Here is a 19,455-nt window from a genome sequence, read left to right as displayed (position 1 = left end):
AGGCATCGGTGCTGTCGGTTAGCCTGCTGTTCCTGTCTTCTTAATGAAGTAAGTGGGTATGAGCTCGGTCCCAGACCAACTGCGTTGCAACCAATCTGTGACTGAGGGGAGGTCGGTGGGCTCGCCAGCCCAGGGGAACAAGGGTTGTTGGAAACCCAGCACGCATTTAACTCCCGTGGCTGGTTTCATTTCTGTGCATACTCCACCCAAAATAAGTACCTGCTCCAGTCCGCCTGGTCGTCGTTGGCAATAGGATCGTAGGAACCGAATAATTTCCTGATTCAGGCGTTCAGTCTGTTTTGGACTGAGGATGGTAGCCAGATGTGAGGCTGATGTTCACGTTCAGATGTTTGAAGAAGGCAGTCCATACTCTTGAGGTGAACTGAGGACCCCGGTCCGAGACAATGTCCTCAGGTAAACGTAGAAACGAAATACATAATTGCACATTATTCAGCTGTTTCAAAGGAGGTGGGAAGTTTCGAATTAGACGGGCAGGCTTTGGAAAATCGATCGATAATAGTGAGTATAGTAGTATTACCTTGTGTGAGTGGGAAGATATCAGTTAAGTCGACCATGGGCGTTGTGTGGTGTGGGCAGTGGTTGTAACAGTCTGCTGGTAGCTGTCTGGGGGTTTTAGACGTGCTGCAATGGTGCAGTTCTTTTGGTGGGTATCAATTAACAGAGTGGGCCACCAGAATTGGTTCTGGATAGTGATTCCGGGGTGTCCTGAACTGGGTGGAACATGTACCTGGGTTTAATAGGCGTTCTCGTAGGGATTCTGGAACATAGGTGAGATTTGCGGGACATTCAGGAGGGGTGGCATGTTCTGAATATTCAGGTTGTTTATTTCAGTCATGATGTCCCACTGCACAGGGGCAATGAGAAGTTTCGCGGGAAGAATACTGTCATTGACGATGGAGCAGACCATTTCTTCAGTTTGACGAGAGAGGGCATCGCCTTGGTATTTTTTGAACCAGGTCTATACGCAGTAAACTGAAATCTTGTGAAGAAAATGCCCACCTTGCTTGTCTGGGGTTTAGTCGTTTGGCCGAGCGGAGATATTCGAGATTAGCTTGTGGTCGGTGAGAACTACAAATGGGTGTGATGCTCCCCTCCAGCCAGTGGCGCCATTCCTCTAGTGCTAATTTCATGGCCAGAAGTTCACGATTGCCCACGTCATAGTTCCGTTCTGCTGCCATTAATTTGCGAGAAAAGAAGGCACAGGGATATAACTTCGCTACCCCCTCCTCGCTGATCACATACCCCAAGAAAGTGGTGCTTGTTTGATGAAACTCGCATTTCTCAGCCTTTGCGTAGAGTTGGTACTGAATTAGACCACTGCTCTGAATGTGTTCCTCGAGGGAATTTGAGTACACCAGAATGTCATCTAACACGATTACTCCTTTGTTGAGCATGTCCCGAAACATATCATTCATGAAGGATTGAAAGATCGATGGACTGTTAGCTAGGCCGAAGGGCATAACCAATATTCATTGCCCACTAGTGGGTCACTAGAATGCAGTTTTTCCATTCGTCCCCCTCTCGGATGCGAATCAGATTGTAAGAATTGAGCAGATCAATTTAGTGTAGTACTTAGCCTGGCGGAGCTGTTCTAGGGCTGCTGGGACCAACGGCAGGGGATAACGGAACTTAACAGTGATGTCATTAAGGCCGCGCATGCGCAGTCTCATCAGAGTAGCATGCAGTTGAGTTTGAGTTTGTTCACTGCTCTTTGAATTAAAAACTTTCTCAACTGATTGTATCATATCGTTATTATTATTATAAATATTATATCGTAGCTATATAAACGCGTTTATAGGAGAAGAAGAAGAAGGAAGAAATAGGAAGCGGAATGAATCAGTTTGAACATTTGAAGGAGGAAGACTGTGGTGAGCATGAGATGAAGAACAGTAACGAGAGTGACGGAGGATCAGTAAACAACAACAACAACAACATCAGACACAAGATGGTGAGTCCCGGTGCAGGTGAGCACCCGCTGCAGTATAACTACACGTTCTGGTACTCGCGCCGGACCCCCAGCAGACCAGCAAACACACAGAGCTACGAGCAGAACATCAGACAGATGGGGACCGTGGCGTCGGTGGAGCAGCTCTGGAAGTTCTACAGTCATCTTGTGCGACCCGGAGACCTGACGGGACACAGCGACTTCCACCTCTTCAAAGAGGGAATCAAACCCATGTGGGAGGACGAGGCCAATAAGAACGGCGGGAAGTGGATCATCCGGCTGAGGAAGGGTCTGGCGTCTCGTTTCTGGGAGAACATCATCCTGGCCATGCTGGGCGAGCAGTCAAGAACAGAAAATAACTGCGGGGTCGTGGTGTCCATCCGCTTCCAGGAGGATATTCTGTCCATCTGGAATAAAACAGCCAATGACCAGGTGACCACATCACGGATACGGAACACGAAGATCGCTCTGTGAAGACCTGGAAATAATCTTCATATGGACACTTTCCCCTTTACACCATCAGCAGCCGATACACCAAACGAACGTACTTTTTTTATATTATATTTGTGTGTGTGAGAGTGTGTGTGTGTGTGTGTGTGTGTGTGAGAGAGTGTGTGTGTGTGTGTGTGTGTGTGTGTGTGTGTGTGTGTGTGTGTGTGTGTGTGTGTGTGTGTGTGTGTGTGTGTGTGTGTGTGTGTGTGTGTGCAGGTGTGTGTGTAATTAGTCCCTGGGATGAGGCAGGATGGGAATTGGAGTTCAATGGGTACAGTCAATATTCAGGTGAGAGTTCCCTCTGGTGGTGGGAAGGAGGCAGCACGGGAGCCTCCTTTGTAACAATTACAAGGAAAACCATGAACGAACAGCATTTATTAGAAATAGAAATATTTTATATTTTACATAATTTAATAGAATATATGTTAATAGAAATATTTTATTACAACATCATAAATGTTTTTACTGTCCATTAAAAAAAATGATTGCTGAATAAAACGGATTTCTTTTTTTTTTTTTTTACAGCAGTATATGACAAGACAGAATAAAATTATTATGCAAAATATAATAATAACATATGAACATTAATTAAGCAACAACATATGACAGGTTGTGCTGAATTATTGCAGAATATCACAAAACATTGGTGACTTTTATCATATTGCTGTGGCTCCCATTTTATAAAAACGATAATCCTCTAGTGGCTGTGCATTACAGTGATTTTATCATGGTTGAGAAGCTAATTTTCTGAACCATGACAAAATGCTGTCATCATTTACTCACCATCAAGTTGTTGTTTTATTCTTCAAAACAGCCTCTTTTGTGTTCAACAGAAGAAACTCATACAGGTTTGGAACAAGAGGAGGGTGATTAAATGATGCCAGAATTTTCACAATTAGGTGAACCATCCCTTTAATTTTAGTACAATTGCTGTACTGCATTACAATATGGCTTCTTTCTGCATACTGATTTATTGTCAGTATTAAAACCACAAGCGAGCTGCTCTTGCCTGATTGTGCTGCTGCTGTAGGACGTCAGCGATGCTGCTCTCTACAACTCTCAGCTGCTGATAGATCTGATGCAAGAACTGCTCCAAATCCATACAGTCCAGCTGACAGCCCTGAACCAGCACCTGACGGGCAGAATCATGGGATATAACTGATCAGAAGAAAAGAAAAAAAAACGGCCAGCTAATACGCAGTCATAGATTCACAAAGACCGGAGATCCAGACCTGATAAGAACTAAGGCCAATGATGGAGTCAGAATAGTGATGAAGATCTTTGGCTTGAACATGTGATCAGTTCCTGGGACTTTAAAGGGTTTTGCCAAACCAATCAAACATCGAGACAGAGCGTGGAAGATTACATCAAAGATCATCTCTCCTGTGCTGCCATCCTGAAAACAGACAGCATATGACTTGGCACTCTTCAAACAAGAGCTACACTTTATTTTAAGGTGTCCTCGTTACAGTGTAATTATGCATTGTTAGTAATATTATGCACTACATGCACTTACTATATGGTTAGGATTAGGATTTGGCTTAGGGTTACTTGCATGTAATAATGCATAATTAATTGCTATTAGAATAGCAATTATGTGTAACAAGGACACCAAAACAAGACACTGAATGTGATGATGATGATGACGGTCTCGTAGCACAATCCCGGTGGACGGGCTCAGGGCCAGCTCGATGTTGAAGTGGTACCTGTGCACCAGGAAGGTGACGCGTGTTGTTCCAGTACAGGCCTTCAAGGTAAAGAAGGAAGGCCTGAGACATGCATTTAAGGATAATTAAACACAGAGAATGTATTAAAGGACGGTTAATTGACTGCCATTTGGCAATTTAAGGATTATTAGATTAGCTGGTAATCATTTCTGCTTGGACAATTAAAAGGAGTGGATTTTTTTTTTTTTAAACAGTGTGTAAAATAAGTGTTTCATTTCATGCAATCGCATTTTCTGTCATTAAAATAAATGTGCATTACCATTTAAAGCTCTGGAGTCAGCAAGACTTTTTTTAATAAAGAAACTATTAGTTTTATTCAGCAAGGATGCATTAAATTGATCAAAAGTGATGGAAAAGACACTTGTAGTAACTTTTGGACTTTCGAAATAAATGAATAAAAAATCACAGTTTCCACAAAATAAAAATAAATATATTTTTTTTAGCAGCAAACCTGCATATTAGAATGATTTCTAAAGGATCATGTGACACTGGAGACTTGAGTTTGATTGAATAAAAAATAAAGGATACAATATTAAAATACAAATGCTAATTCTATGTTTGCTTGCATTTTTCAGAATTAATAGTTACCCAGAATAGTAAAAAAGTACCTTACAAAATAATTTAAAATACAAATGCTAATTCTATGTTTGCTTGCATTTTTCAGAATTAATAGTGGCCCAGGATTCTTAGTTTTCCTTCCAGAAACAAGTAAAAAGCAGTACACGGCTAATCAAAAAACACCACACAAAGAAGGTCTTTATAGTTTGACTGTCTGATTGATTCCTGACAGGGTTAAAAATGTCCAGTGTTTATAACAATTTATATACACTGCTGGACAATTTCAAAAAGCTTCAGCTACACTTGAAGAAGAACAGATTTAACTACATGCAGTGTGTCCACGTTTAATGTGACTGAAGTAGATGAAGAGCATGTTGTAGTTGTGCAGTCTGAGCGAGGGGCTGCAGACTCATGACAGAACTGCATTAAATTGATTTACTCCCAATCTCCAGCTTTAAACCTCTCCCAAATATCTCTTATTTAGTTAAAGGTTTAGAAAAGGTCGTTCGGTGCAGGAATTATAGAATAAAAGTCTCACATTTTTCCTAAAATCAATGGTGCATTTTTTTTTTTTTTTTTATTAATGCTTAAAACAATACACAAGTAATAACAGATAACAACGGAATACAAAAAAAAAAAAGAAAAAAAACACAAAACAATGGGGGAAATAATATAAATTAAGTTAAACATTAACAAATTATGAGAATTACATGATACTGAAAAAAGGAAAAGAGTTACAAATAGATAATGTTTTTAAGGCTTTTTTGTTCTCAAATCAATGGTTCATCTGACTGCAGCTGCTTCACTTCCGGTTCCCGAATTCAAAATAAAAGCATTCACTCATATACGTTTATAAACGCAGAGAAAATTGTATATTCGCATTAATTATAATGTTATTATTATTAACGCAAATCTAACTTATTAAAAGTTACATTGAGTACATTTTTATAGAAAAGTTGAAATGCAAATGTATATATTTGTATTAAATATGTCGAATTCCTTATGAGTTTGTTTAGTTCAATGTGCTAAGAAGTATTTTGGATTTCATCTTTGGCCTAGAAGATCAACTGGAAATGTAAAAAGTTGAGATCTCAGTCTACATTTTCTTCTGATAATTAAATTCGAACAAACAGACTACAATACTTGTCTCAAAATGATGCGGCGATTCTATTTACAACTAACGTTAGGAACCATTCTCTCGGGCGCGTTTGGAAAGCCGGACTCCTTTTGCTACTGCAAGTGTTTCTTTACTTCCGCTTTACGGTGCCGTTTGGAAGTAGCTTTGAAATGCAGGTAAATTGTTAAATGTTTATTTTTTTAAGCTGTTGGCTTTGCCTGCGTATAGAATGCTGGCGTGCTCTAAACTGAAGAGTAAATGTAACATGCATTATTAGGTCATATAAGAGCCGAGGGTGGTGTGTTTGTGTTTTATTCGGACAGCAGCGGGAGGAGAAGCAGCTGGAGGCGTCTCTGGAGTCTCTGCACGCTCGCGTGGCTCATCTCAAGGGCTCCCTGCAGAGTTTTATTGTGAAGCTGGAGACCGAGCATGACAGACTCACGTGGTGAGTGAGAACTGCACATCTTTCCTTATGAGCTCGCAGCGGATCTGTCACTGTATTGACGCGAATGTTTTGAATCCAGGCCCTCGGTGCTGGATAATTTCGCCCTTCTGTCCGGGCAGCTGAACACCATCAACAAGGTGTTAAAAAACGAGAAGACCCCATCCTACAGGTCGCAGGTCATCATCCCCCTGCTGCTGTCTCCTGATCGAGACGAGGAGCTGCTGGTGAGTGTATTCACAGACTCACTCTGGTGATGACCGCGTAACTGGCTTTTAAAGATGCTGCTGCTTCTGTGACAGAAACTAACAGAGCAGCGGGTGCCTGTGTTCAGTCATGAGATCGTGCCGGATCATCTCCGGACCAAACCTGACCCCGAGGTGGAGGAGCAGGAGAAACACCTGAGCGCCGAAGCGGCCCGCATCGGACCTGAAGTAGCTCAGGTAAACCAACACACGAGGCTTCTTCACCTGACTTAACAAAACAACGCCTTAGCAGCCATCCAGCAAGACCTAAATCAAATCCTTGTCTTCAGAAGACATTCAGAGAAAAATGAGGCTTCTGTAACCTTCTGCTGTACCCTTGTCATTGTTGGTGTTTAGAACAGATCGAAGTACAAGAAGCGTAAACTTTTTTCTTAATGAAATTAATGTATTACATTTTCATTAAATAATATTTATTCTTTAAAATTTTGTCTTATAAGGGATTTCGTGGTACTAGACTATATTCACATCTATTAACCATTTATTTCTATAATATTTCTATATAGTAATTTTTGTATAGTTTATATAATGCATCATGTATTTATATATATATATATATATGTGAGAGAGGACTGTGTATTCCCTAGTTGTTCCTAGTTATTTGCATACATAACTGAATTTTATTTTATTTGCTACTTTCTTTTGGTTGATTTGTATATTATACTCCAAAAAATTTTTCACATTCGTTTTTAAAAATCAGTGTAAGTATTTCTCTTAAGACCATTTAGCCTTTTCTTATAATGTCCACAATTTATTTTTTATTTTATTTATTTATGGAGTAATGATGGTGAAAATTCAGCTTTGATCACAACAATAAATAGCTTTTTAAATATTACAATAGTAAACAGGTATTTTTTCACAATATTGCTGTTTTTGCTGTATTTTTTAAATAAATGCAGCTTTGGTGAGCAGAAGAGATTTCTTTAAAAAAAAAAAAAAAAAACATATTACTGGCCCCAAACTTTTCAATGGTAGTGCATTTTCATAAAGAATAATTTATTTTTAACATGCTTATTTAATTTAATTTTTAAATTAAAAATTATTGCAAATGTGTGTTCATATTGCAAATACCACCAAAGTCACCATTCCAATAAAATAAGTAAAAATAAATAAATACTTTTTTTATTTAAGGACCGAAGACCGCCTAAGGATTAACCTTTAAACTAAATTTGACACTGCTGTAAACACATTTTAAATGTGAAATGTACAAAGGTTGGTTATTGAATTCTGTTCTGTTATCTTTTTAGAAGCAGATCCAAACACTGAATAAACTTTGCTCGAGTCTTTTGGAAAAGCTAAATAATCCTCGTGACGACAGAGACTCTGAAACCTCAGGTAGGTTAACCGTTGATCTTAGTTTATATTTGCTGATTTGTCATGTGTGTAAAGTCATTGATGTTAAACCGATGCTTCTCTTCAGCTTTGAGACAAAACAAGCCATCCTTCAATCCTGCCGACACAAACGCTCTGGTGGCAGCGGTGGGGTTCGGAAAGGGACTCTCGAAATGTAGGCCACCCGGATCTGTCCCCTCTGGTCACCCTGGACAGCCGATGATGTCCACAGGTCCCACACTACAGCAGGTCACAATCGCTGGAACCACGGGTCATCAGGCCGGCATGGGAGGACAGGGCACCCAACAGCAGCCTGGACAACCTGGTACCACATTTAATGACGTTCACCAACACTTTTATACACAAAATCATCATGTATCATGCTCCTGCAATGATTTAATTCTACACGTTCTATTTGAACAGGTAAAATGCCCAGCAACATCAAGACTAACATCAAGTCTGCATCCATGCATCCTTACAACCGATGAGCTTCCTGCAGAAATGCTGCATTTTGTGATACAACGTTTGGTATATGAAGCAAAAATGCTCATTTGTTTTGTGCATTTTCAATAAAATAATTTGTTGAAACCGTGTGTTATCAAATCTATTTTTGTCACATCAGATTTCAAAGAAATCAACTCAAATGTAGTGCTGAGAAACAACAGAGACACTGCAGTTAAAGGAGCACTAGATGTACTAAACGTAGTGGTCTATTTCAGTCACTAGGTGGCAATGTTGGCTTTTTACTGAATGTGTGTCGGAAGGCTAAGTACACTGCCATTCAAGTTTGGTATTTAACTAATACTAAAGTATTGCTAATACTTGTATTCATCAAGGATGCAGTAAATTGATCAAAAGTCACAGTAAAGATATTTATAATGTTACAAAATGTTTTCTTTTTTTAAATAAATGCTGTTCTTTTTAACTTTCTATTTATCAAAGAATTATGAAAAATAAAATACATCAAGTTATCATCAGGAATGTTTCTTGAGCAGCAAATTAGCATATTAGAAAGATTTCTGAAGAATCATGTGACACTGAAGACTGGAGTAATGATGCTGAAAATACAGCTGCAGATCACAGGAATAAATTGCTTTTTAAATATTATTTTGCAGTATTTTGGAAATAAATGCAGCTTTGGTGAGCAGAAGAGACTTCTTTAAAAACAAAACATACTACTGGCCCCAAACTTTTGAGTAGTGGTAGTGTATTTTCATAAAGAATAATTACATTTTTTATATGCTTGTTTAATTATTTAAATTTCCCATTTTCATTACAAGTTTAAATGTTGATATGCAAGCTTACAGTATCTTTCACAGTTTCAATATTTAATGTTTCTCATTAAGGAGATAAATGTTAAGATTACTGACAGTTGTGCACTCTTGTATTTCATTCTAGATTTCTTGCTTTGTTTTTCAGTTCATATGAATGTCGTAGTGATCACAGATGAACATTAAACTACTGTTCAAAGCCTCAATAATAACAAATGACTAAAATATGCCGTTGTAGTACCATCGCTTTTTGGACATGTATCATGGTTTTCTTTTTATGGTGATAATCATCCACACACTGTACAATAGAAAACAGAAATCTATTTGCTCGATCATCATACACTTTAAGACCAGGGGAAAAAGCATTTTTCTTTGAACCCCGCTGCCTGTTAGCCGCTCCTCACCCGTGACACATTCAGTCATCACACCTCCAGTATCACCTCACACCACGCAGGTGTTTAATAGTAAATCTGCAAGTGAAAATGAAAGCGGTTTGGGACCCTTTTGAGCCAATTAGCACATCAGGAGCATCAGCGGGTGAAACATGAACCTTCTCAGAGGATTCTTAAATGTAATCACATTCCTAGATGTGCACATAAATTAGGTATAAAATTTCAGTTCCCTTTTGTGTTCTGTGGGTGTTAATGAATACATAAGAGGAAATAATTGCTGAGAATGAACAGATTCACCTGTCACATTTTTTTTTCTCACCAATTCAGACAGTAACTGCAAATATTTACCATTAAACATGGAAGAACTGTTATAGCAAATGTCAAAATATAGCAGTTTGCAATAACATGTATAGCAATTGCTAAATCTTTTATCTTGGTTCTTTGAAACGGACACTTTCATTATTAGGAGACTTGATAGATGATATGATGGATGTAGTTAAAGGCAGAGTTCACTCAGAAATGGACATTCTGTCATGCAGTTTCTGCTCCCCATGGCCTTCCATAGTAAGGAAAGTTCTGATTTAGAGTTTTTATTGATCAAGATGTATTGATCTTGAAATTGTGTTCTGTTTACAGGTCACTTTTTGATCAGATCGAGTGCTCAAATGAACTTCAGTGGATTCATGTAAGGTAAGCTGTTCAGTGCAACTGGGATCTGGATTTAAACCCCAGTTCATCCATATAAATGTTTGTGTTAATGAGCCAATCAAAATCATGCCGGTGGATGTATAGCAGGAGTTAGAAACAATTATCATGCATTTTATATAGTGATTTAACTGGGATGGAGAGCAGGTCCCAGATGAGCAATAGAGCCTAGAGCTGTGCACTCATTTGAATGCAGTAAACATGTACTTAGCAACCAATCATAACATCCTAGCAATGAGTTACAACCATGCAGAATGCCTCTGCATTTCAGTCCTTATGCACTTAAAACCAGTGGTAAATATAAGCAGACGATTCTTAGACATTTTGCTCTAAATTGCACACACCCATACTGAAAATACGACTTTTGAAGCAGTTATTCGTATTTAAAAAACATTTACATGTAATAAGTAACTACAAAGAATGTTTGGGGTGTGAGAATGTGCACAGTTTACATTGTAGAACTAAATGTCTAATAAAACTACACTGCAAAGGTGGCAGTGGCACAGAAGTGCTTCTGAAGTGGAATTTAGCCATCTTTAGACTAATTGATGCTGTTGGCATAAATGCATTTACATAGTAACTGCACCTTTATATAGGACTGATACTACGGGCTGAGGTGGATCAGAGCTGGCATCATTTGGTCTGGCTTTTATGTGCCATTGCTTCTCTATCTTTTTAAATTTGATTAATGTCATTCGCAATGCATCATGGGACTGTAGTTCTTTAAGTCCTCACTAAAGACAATAAATACATACTCTTATACCTTTGTCTTTTTGTTCAGATAAAAGTTGATACTGTTTTGATTCTCCTTGGAGCTGCTTGACTCGGTTTATGGCTTATAGTGCTTTAACAAAGACTTTTTAAAATCCATAAGGAAAAAATGAATAGAAGAAAAAGAAAATGCTTCCGGGGCCAGTTGCATGAACTGTGTCTTAAGAAATAGTTTGACCATCTATCAGTTGGCCAAGAGATAATCAGGCTCACTTTTCTGATTAAAATTGGGCCAGTCTACATTTTTTTGCAATCTACAGTTTTGCAATTGCGAATCCACAATTCTTACAGTTGCAAGTTTATCATGCAATTCTAAAAAAAAAATAAAAAGTCTGAATTGTGAGATAGAAGATGCCCTTTTTATTGTGTATTCGGAGGCAGAAACAAGCTTCTGTAGTTTAATGTCCTTGTTGTCTTTGAAAGATTCTATCATCTATGATTTAAAAATGAAGTTCACAGATTTTCGAGTGTGATTCTTGCTGTCATATTGCAGGGCATTTCCCAGCGTTCAGCCAGCAGGGTGATGTTTTACTCGACAGAGGAGCTGAATGTGACAGCGGCCTCCTGCCTTGAGTCTCAGACACCAGTTCTTCTGAAAACTCGACTGTTTACAGAGAGATATGGAGCTCACGAGATCTATACACTCCCACATGACTGAGCTGAGACAGAAATAACAACAAACACTGACCCCTGTGACCCTGAGAACACACACTTCAATAACTTATCAAACAAATCAACTTAACCTGACCCTACCAAGCAGCGGAATGTGTCAGAAAACTGCAAAAGTGCGAATCAAACAGCCTTTTTGTTCTGCCAAACGCACTTTTAATCCTTCAAAACAGTGATAATTGTTTGACAAGAAAGACAGAATAGACACAGGTCTGGATGAGCAGGACTCTGACAATCTGCCGTCGGCTCTGAAGGATACTGAGCTTGTATCCGCATCAGCCCTTCACTCGCGCGCTCTGTTTGGAATCTGTGTTTCAAAGAGATAAGTTTGCAGTTTGTCTCGAGGCGCTGTTTTCAAAGATGCGCAAACGCGCGTCTGATTCATTAACACGAGCCGCTTCAGGCGCTTCTCACAAAGCAGCGCTGTTTAACTTCCAACACCCACAATCGAGAAAGTTCATCTCGTCAGAGCTGGCAGCGTTTCCGCGATTGTCGACGCGTTCTGAGCTTTGATCCGCACGAAACGCGCAAGCGAATAGCGCCAGGCTCTTTTTGGGAAAGTTGGTGAGCAGACGCGCGTGACGGATGTAAACGGGACACGGTTACACTGTCTACGTCCTCCTGAATTACGCAGAAAATCAACACCAACATCTAACCTGATCTCTATTCTCTCTGTGACAACGCAACGCGAGCCATTGGGGAGGAACAGTTTACGCTCCTGCTTTAGTTTGATGGCGCTGAGATCCCCGCAGCCATGCGCAATACACGACCCTCATCCGGCGTGTCAATACGATAAAGCTTCGCGGCGCATCCTCCCTCTGGACACGCTCCGTAATCCCCGCGCGGCTTTAATTCCTGCCCTGCAGACCTCAGACAATCCTCATACTGAGTTCGCGAGGATGAGGATGATGCGTGTGCATTGTACTGGCATTGATACGCTACATCACACGTGCATTATGCAGAACGCGCGAACACGCACGCATGTTGTTTTTACAGGACAAGCGCATCACAAAAGCCTCATTCTGTTTATTTTGCATCATGCTCCATTTACAGCAGATGGATGTCATTTCAAAACTTTTAGAGGGAAAAAGCCTACAATGCATTTCTGGGATCTTTATGTTGTTTTAAATGAAAAAGTGCATTTGGGAGTCTCATTATGATTTTATGGTGTTGTATTTTTATTTTATTTTTCTTACAGCGTCTGTATACAGTATATGGGTCAGTCTCAGAATTTATCTTTGTTCCTGCCCTTTGTATGCAACCATTCTTTATGAAAAATGGTTTGATCTTTTTGACATCATGTTATTGTTTTTTTGTTTTTGTTTTTAAATCAGTGTTTCATTGTGAATGCACTTGTATAACTCCAATGTTAAACACTTTTATAATGAAAAAACAAACAAACAAAAAAACAAGAGTAATGATATGAGAGTTTGAAAGAAAAATACTTTTTTGTGTGTGTGTGTGTGTTTCTCTGGAAATTTGAGTGTGAAAATTCAGAAGAAACCCTTTCAGATAAAAAAAAATGATCCATGATGGTTATTATACTCATGGTTAAATCTTCAAAGAGTTTAATGTGTTGAATCACAAGATAACATTTGATATAACAGATGAAATAGGGTGCTGATCAGTGTTTATTTTAGTGTTACATGCAGGGCTTAAGGCCTAAAGACCAATGAAAGATATATAAAATAATTTTTAAAGCCACCTTTTTTCTGATTTATTAAATGTACTATTTTTGTGTAAGTGTTTTCTTCTGTGATTTGTGCTGGTGTTTTGAAGCTCAGTCTGATTCACTCAAAGGTTCCTGCTCTGAATCAATTTCAGAACAAGGACCCGCTCGTGGGGAGTGAAAAATGGACTACAGAGAGACTCTAAATGGTGGCCATCAATAAACGTGCGGCGCTCTGCTTTGCATTCATCTTCCCCCCTTAATTTGTTTTCCAGACATCAGTCCCTTGGCTGCTGACCTTTGAGAGAGACGCTCCTGAAGCAGCAGATAGAGCCGAGAGCGCGTGTGTTTATGAAGTGCAGCCCGGAAACAATAGACAGAAGCAGCGCATTTAACCACCGGAGCCCTGCATCTCACACAGACACGCTGCTGGAGTCACTTACAACCTCAGACAAACTCACACTAAAACCCACGAAAACCCCCCCCCAAAAATTCCATGAAAATTTCAGAGTTTTGTCATTTTATCATTTCATTTGAAAAGGTTATTCAGATTAGTGGTCAGCATATTTAGCTAAATGTGTGTTTACAGCCTAGAGCACAATGTGCATGAACAAATTAACAAAAAACAAATTGAAAGCATGTATTAAATACAAAAAGAAAAGCAAAATATATTCAATTAAAAAAAACAAAAGAACAATCAAAATGAAACGAATGGTGCTGTTATATAGCCAAGATCCATGACAATGAAGCGAACATGCAAATCTCATTGAAAAAAATAAAAAATGACAGAGTTCAATTTATTCATTAGGTTCATTATTCTGTTGCAGATAACACACGAATGGTGCTGTTTCTTCAGAACGAGTGTTTTACATTTTTCTGCAGGTTTTTAACACGATCCTCAGCTGCATCTCAAAGTCTTGCACACTGTGATTTCTTTCAGTCGACATCAACTTAAAATATATTGATCACATTTGCAACCTCTGAGTAAAAAAACATACATCAGCACAAAATCAACCAGTTTCATCTGAAAGAAGGAGATACATGACATTGCTCTTTTCTTTTTCACCGTTTGTTACAGAACACAATCATCAGTGACTAGATCAGTATTAGAAGATTTTATTGGAAATATTTCATATAGTATTTCCAATTCAAACAATAGAAGAGTTCAAAATGACCCAGTTATATATTAATGATATTTCACATTTAGAATTTTTCAGATACTAAAAAGGTACAAATACTAAAATAACTAAAACTGAAATAGAAGTTACTAAAAAGTATACAGCTATGGAAAAAAATCAAGATAGCACTTGATAATTCTGCGTCTCTCTAGGTATGGGTTTTAGTAAAATGATCATATTTGTTTTATTCTATAAACATCACATTTCCATCTTTTTCCATAAATTACAAAAACACAACCAAATCTTCTCCTAAATTAATTTTGAAAACTGAAAATATAACCCAAATTAATTCAAAACAATATCTCATTCAAACAAAAATAACAAACTAACTGAATATGAATACACGAATGAAACCAGACACCAGAGAGAAACATATTGCAACAAAAGAAACTATTTATTGGAATATGCATTACCAGTACAAATGAAGAGACCAGAAAACCTACACCTTGTTAGTTTTTCTTCACAAAAACGAGTTGGAATCAAAAAGACAATAGTTTGTTCCATTTTATTCCTTTTATACATACGCAGAGATCTTAAAATTTCAAACTCGACAAGAGAACATCTCGGCGCTTGATATAAAAAAGAAGAAACATTCAAAAACACTGCAGACATGCAACAAAGTAAACATTTGATGTTTTACAAACCGCTGTATATGCAAAAACTGAAAGCATCATTACATGAGGCTTTTCGGGAATACAGAGCTGCTGAGGTGGGATCTGCAAACCAAAGAAAGACTATGACCCACACTATCTAGAGCTCCAAAACCTCTACATGTCTCGTTCTCAGTCAGCTGGGCAGAAAGCCTGCGCTCATCACAGCGCTTCCGTAAAGACCAAATCATTTTAGACGTGGATGCCGTTGTTATGAAAAGAGCAAAAGAAGAGTAAAGGTGCACATCTACATATAGAAGCAAGCGCGCATTCACATTATGCTTGCGAGAAATAAAATATGTGGCCGTTTGTATATGAAATCAGAAATGATAATCGGCTATTCACAACAGGAGGGCATCAAAAATATATCCAAACCGATTTCTGCATTTGTGTGCCATCATGAGCTTTTCCTTTCTTCTCAAGAAACACGAGTGGATTTTTGGTTTCAGGTATATATTCACGTGAGAAACGCTTCCCAGATTTGACACCGTTTACAGCATGAAGGATGTGATGTGAACGGAAGAGCGGACACGCCTGTGGTTTTTGGTATCAAGGTCGCCCGGAGAGAAGGCTGACGTGGAACAAAACCGGAAAAGAAAGCGATTTCACATTTGGGATCGGTTCACTTCTGATTGCCTTTTATTGCATTCTGATGTGCGCTGATGATGATGATATATATAAAGGGATTTGTGTGTCTGTACATAAACATCAGACAAAAATTCATCAAGAATACATGAATAAACTGAAGCGTGACGCATGTGAATCTTATTTCAAATGCTAAATAATGATACTGTTGTGCTAATAACCTTCAGAAAGGAATATTTTGATATCTATGTCTAAACCGCACTAAAGCTAAAGCAGGGAAATTATGATTTTCCCTTATGTACACAAACCAAATATTTCGAGATCCAAAGCAAAGGTTATTAGATGAACAGAAATCTAGTTCAGCTCAGACGCAGTGCAAACTGCTTTTTCAAGCACAAGTCTATTATAATGTAAAACGAGTTCCTAAAGTGATGTATAAAAGTACTTTGGCACTATGGTAAAATTGCAAAAATGTTTCAAACATAACGTGATGATGAAGGCAGGGTCGACATACAGTATAGAGCTATGTGTCTAGTCTAAACGTCCTGTTGTCTCGGTCTGGATGTTTGAGAGGTAGCATGAAGACGTTTGATGGTGCGGGGATGGAGACAGTCTGTGTGTGTGAGGATCAGTTGGAGGTGTCGGAGTGAACGCTGCCGGGTCCTTCTGTGGGGGAGGTGACGGAGGACGGGGTGGTGGGGTCCTGCCAGCCACCGTTCGCCTGACGGAGAGACAACACACACACACATCATGAGTGAACAATCAGGCACATTTTGTGTCATATAAAAATTGCAATATCAGAGAAAAATGGCCTGTAAATCAATATTCCATAGTCAAACCCATTGATCTCAGTGTGCAGAATGTGTGATTTTTATAAAATGAATAAAAAATAAATTGTTCATTTTTTTACTGGAAACGGGAAAATAGGAGAGTGATGTGCTACATAAACTCTCATGGTCAAAATGTTTTTTTTATATATATATATATATATATATATATATATATATATATATATATATATATATATATATATATATATATATATATAATATTTTTAAATGAAAACCAAAAAAAAAAAAAAAAAAAAAAAAAATATATATATATATATTAAAAATGTATAGTTTTTTAAACAAAATATAAATGTGTTATGTTTATTCCTTGTTTGATAAATGTAACAAATATTTATTTATTTAAATACAATTTATTTTAATTTAATTTTTTATTTAAAAAAAATCGACATTATTCAGAAAGCACACATTTAGGTTTCTTCAATTTAGGTTCAATCAAATCAGCATATTAGAATGATTTCTGAAGGATCAGCGTGTAAGAGCTGTGTGTGTGATGCCTGTCATTTATACTGACACACACACACACTGAGACGCAACAAGAGAAAAGAATCAAGACTCCGAGAATAAAACCGGAATCAGTGAAGGACACAGAGAATGAAACGCAGAGACGCAGCAGAATCCATCACTAATCTCACAGACAGCAGTGAAAGCAGCGCTTCAGACATTAACACTGCATTTCACGGCATCACGTCAGTCTGTTCCTCAATCAAACCCATATAAGAACAGAGGAAATGTCTTAAATGCTGCTGGTGAATGCATGCTGTAAACCAACATCAACGTCATCTCTGTAATTTGTGGGACACTAATGCTTTCCGTTTCTCAATTTAACATACAGCGGTCCCCAAACTATCTGAACACTTCAGTCACAATTAAAAATGCATGAATGTCATTGCATTAGATAATAAAATATCAAAACAAGTGTCATTCATTTTAAAGAAAGACACTGCACAAGCACTGCGCCACTTTGGTTGTGTAATGCAAGTAGAAAACATTTGTGAGGTTAACTTATCTAATGCAGTGACATTCAGACATTAATAACTGTCACTTAAGTGTCCAAATTATTTTGGAGCAAATGTGCATGCATGATATTTCAGCTCTGAATGGATGAGCCACATTTAAATCTCAAATTAGCTGATATATGTGCTCCTGTGAACTGTCATTTTATACTGCTGCAATAATTTGCAACAACACTATAAATAACACTCAGGATCATCTGACTAATTAATATCAAAGGATCAGGATTCATGTAGATAAAATGCTATTAAATAATTTAATAGAGACAGCATTCACGCTTTGAATATATAATAGTTAAAATATATTTTTAATAATCTTACATTTTGAGATTTAATTCATTTCAATTACACTTTTTGTAACAATATTATATTATTAGTAATAACATAATATTAGATTTCCAGTGGCTCACTGGTAGAGCATTGTGTTAGCAGTGCAAAAGGTTGTGGGTTCAATTCCCAGGGGAACACATGTTAGGTAAAAAAAAAAAAAACAACAACAACAAAAAAATAAAGAAATAAAATTGACCCTCAATGCACTGTAAGTCGCTTTGGATAAAAGCGTCTGCTAAATGCATAAATGTAAATGTTATGTACAATACTATGCACTAGCATTCAAAATCTGGGGTCAGTAAGATTTTAAAAAATGTTTTTGAAAGTCACAAAGGTTGCATTAATTTGATCAAAATAAATAAATACATATACAGTAAAAACAGTAAAATTGCAAAACATTATTACAATTTAAAATAACTATTTTCATTGTGAATATTTAAAAAAATCTATTTTATTCCTGTGATGCGCATCTGAATTTTCAGCATCATTACTCCAGTCTTCAGTGTCACGATCCTTTAGGAATCATTCTAATATTCTGATTTGCTGCTAAGGAAAGCATTATGGTCTGATTATTATCATCAGTGATAAGAGGTTGCAGATTAATATTTTTGTGGAAACTGTAAAACATTTCTTTTTTCTGAATCCTTTAATGAATAGAAAGTTAAGAAAACAGACAGCGGATATAAAAAAAAAAAAAAAAAAAAAAAAAAAACTTTTGCAACATTATAAAATGTCTTTACTGTCACTTTTGATCAATTTAATGCATCCTCACTGAATTAAAACATTCATTAAAAAAATCGCCGCCCCTTATATTTTGAACATAAATATGATATATTTTATTATATATTTCTAAACTTGATCATGGGAACTGTGTATATTAAGCAAATTTATTGTGATTCAAAACAAATGTAATGATTTATTCAGTGTGAATGCTTTGTACTGTATTAAATGCGTTTTGAAAGCCGTTCTGTGTGTTTGTGCATCACAGTCAAGCCCACAATTCTCCACAAAAAAAAAGCAGGACGGGATTTGCATACATCCGTGCATCTTTTTTTTTTTTATCTCATTAACATACGGCAGAACGGAAGCGGGATGGAGACGCTGACCGGCCTCCCCCTCCCTCTCTCTCTCTCTCTCTCTCTCTCTCTCTCTCTCTCTCCCTCGTTCTCGTCTCGGCTCGCTGTCAAGGCCATTAGCTCTGCAGGAACCTGATCTGAGCAATGTGCTTGGATTGCTGTCCCAAGTCCACACTCCGCTCCCCGTGTGTCTGTCGTATTGATTTTTCCCTTTAACACACGGCTTGTCGCTGTGAATTTTCTCGGCACGCCAAGTTGCCAGCAGCGCCCCTCCCTTCCCGAACACACAGGATGTCCTCCTGTGAGTGTTTTACCATAGGCGCACGGCTGTATTTTTAGCGCCGAGTGTTTTTGTGCGCCGCCCTTGGGGGGATAATCAGGGTCGGGTGACTTTGGGGCAC

The 19,455-nt window shown here is 37.9% G+C and overlaps 3 protein-coding genes and 1 pseudogene across 5 annotated transcripts in view; 2 read left to right on the top strand and 2 right to left on the bottom strand.

The window, feature by feature from the left end:
- Positions 1-1,653: 1,653 nt before the first annotated feature.
- LOC109092514 (eukaryotic translation initiation factor 4E type 2-like) lies at positions 1,654-2,491 on the top strand. The gene has a single exon (XM_019106293.2). It carries the CDS (start codon positions 1,853-1,855, stop codon positions 2,438-2,440), a length of 588 nt encoding a protein of 195 aa, XP_018961838.2. The 5' UTR covers positions 1,654-1,852; the 3' UTR covers positions 2,441-2,491.
- Positions 2,492-3,405: 914 nt separating this feature from the next.
- LOC122137574 lies at positions 3,406-5,686 on the bottom strand (annotated as a pseudogene).
- Positions 5,687-5,922: 236 nt separating this feature from the next.
- med8 (mediator complex subunit 8) lies at positions 5,923-8,485 on the top strand. The gene is made up of 7 exons (XM_019080362.2): positions 5,923-6,036; positions 6,184-6,305; positions 6,385-6,529; positions 6,605-6,745; positions 7,813-7,900; positions 7,986-8,222; positions 8,321-8,485. Exons 1-7 carry the CDS (start codon positions 6,031-6,033, stop codon positions 8,383-8,385), a joined length of 804 nt encoding a protein of 267 aa, XP_018935907.1. The 5' UTR covers positions 5,923-6,030; the 3' UTR covers positions 8,386-8,485.
- Positions 8,486-14,427: 5,942 nt separating this feature from the next.
- pbx1b (pre-B-cell leukemia homeobox 1b) overlaps positions 14,428-19,455 on the bottom strand; it is a 75,063-nt gene continuing 70,035 nt past the window's right edge. For all 3 annotated transcript variants that reach the window (XM_042725339.1, XM_042725340.1, XM_042725341.1), the window contains one exon: positions 14,428-16,508. In XM_042725339.1, the coding sequence (XP_042581273.1) occupies positions 16,416-16,508 (93 nt within the window). In that variant the 3' untranslated portion in view covers positions 14,428-16,415. The remainder of the gene's footprint in view (positions 16,509-19,455) is intronic.

The sequence above is a fragment of the Cyprinus carpio genome, chromosome B6 (assembly GCF_018340385.1).
Source record: "Cyprinus carpio isolate SPL01 chromosome B6, ASM1834038v1, whole genome shotgun sequence".
Classification (NCBI taxonomy): Eukaryota; Metazoa; Chordata; class Actinopteri; order Cypriniformes; family Cyprinidae; genus Cyprinus; species Cyprinus carpio.
This window is presented reverse-complemented; position numbering and strand designations above follow the sequence as displayed.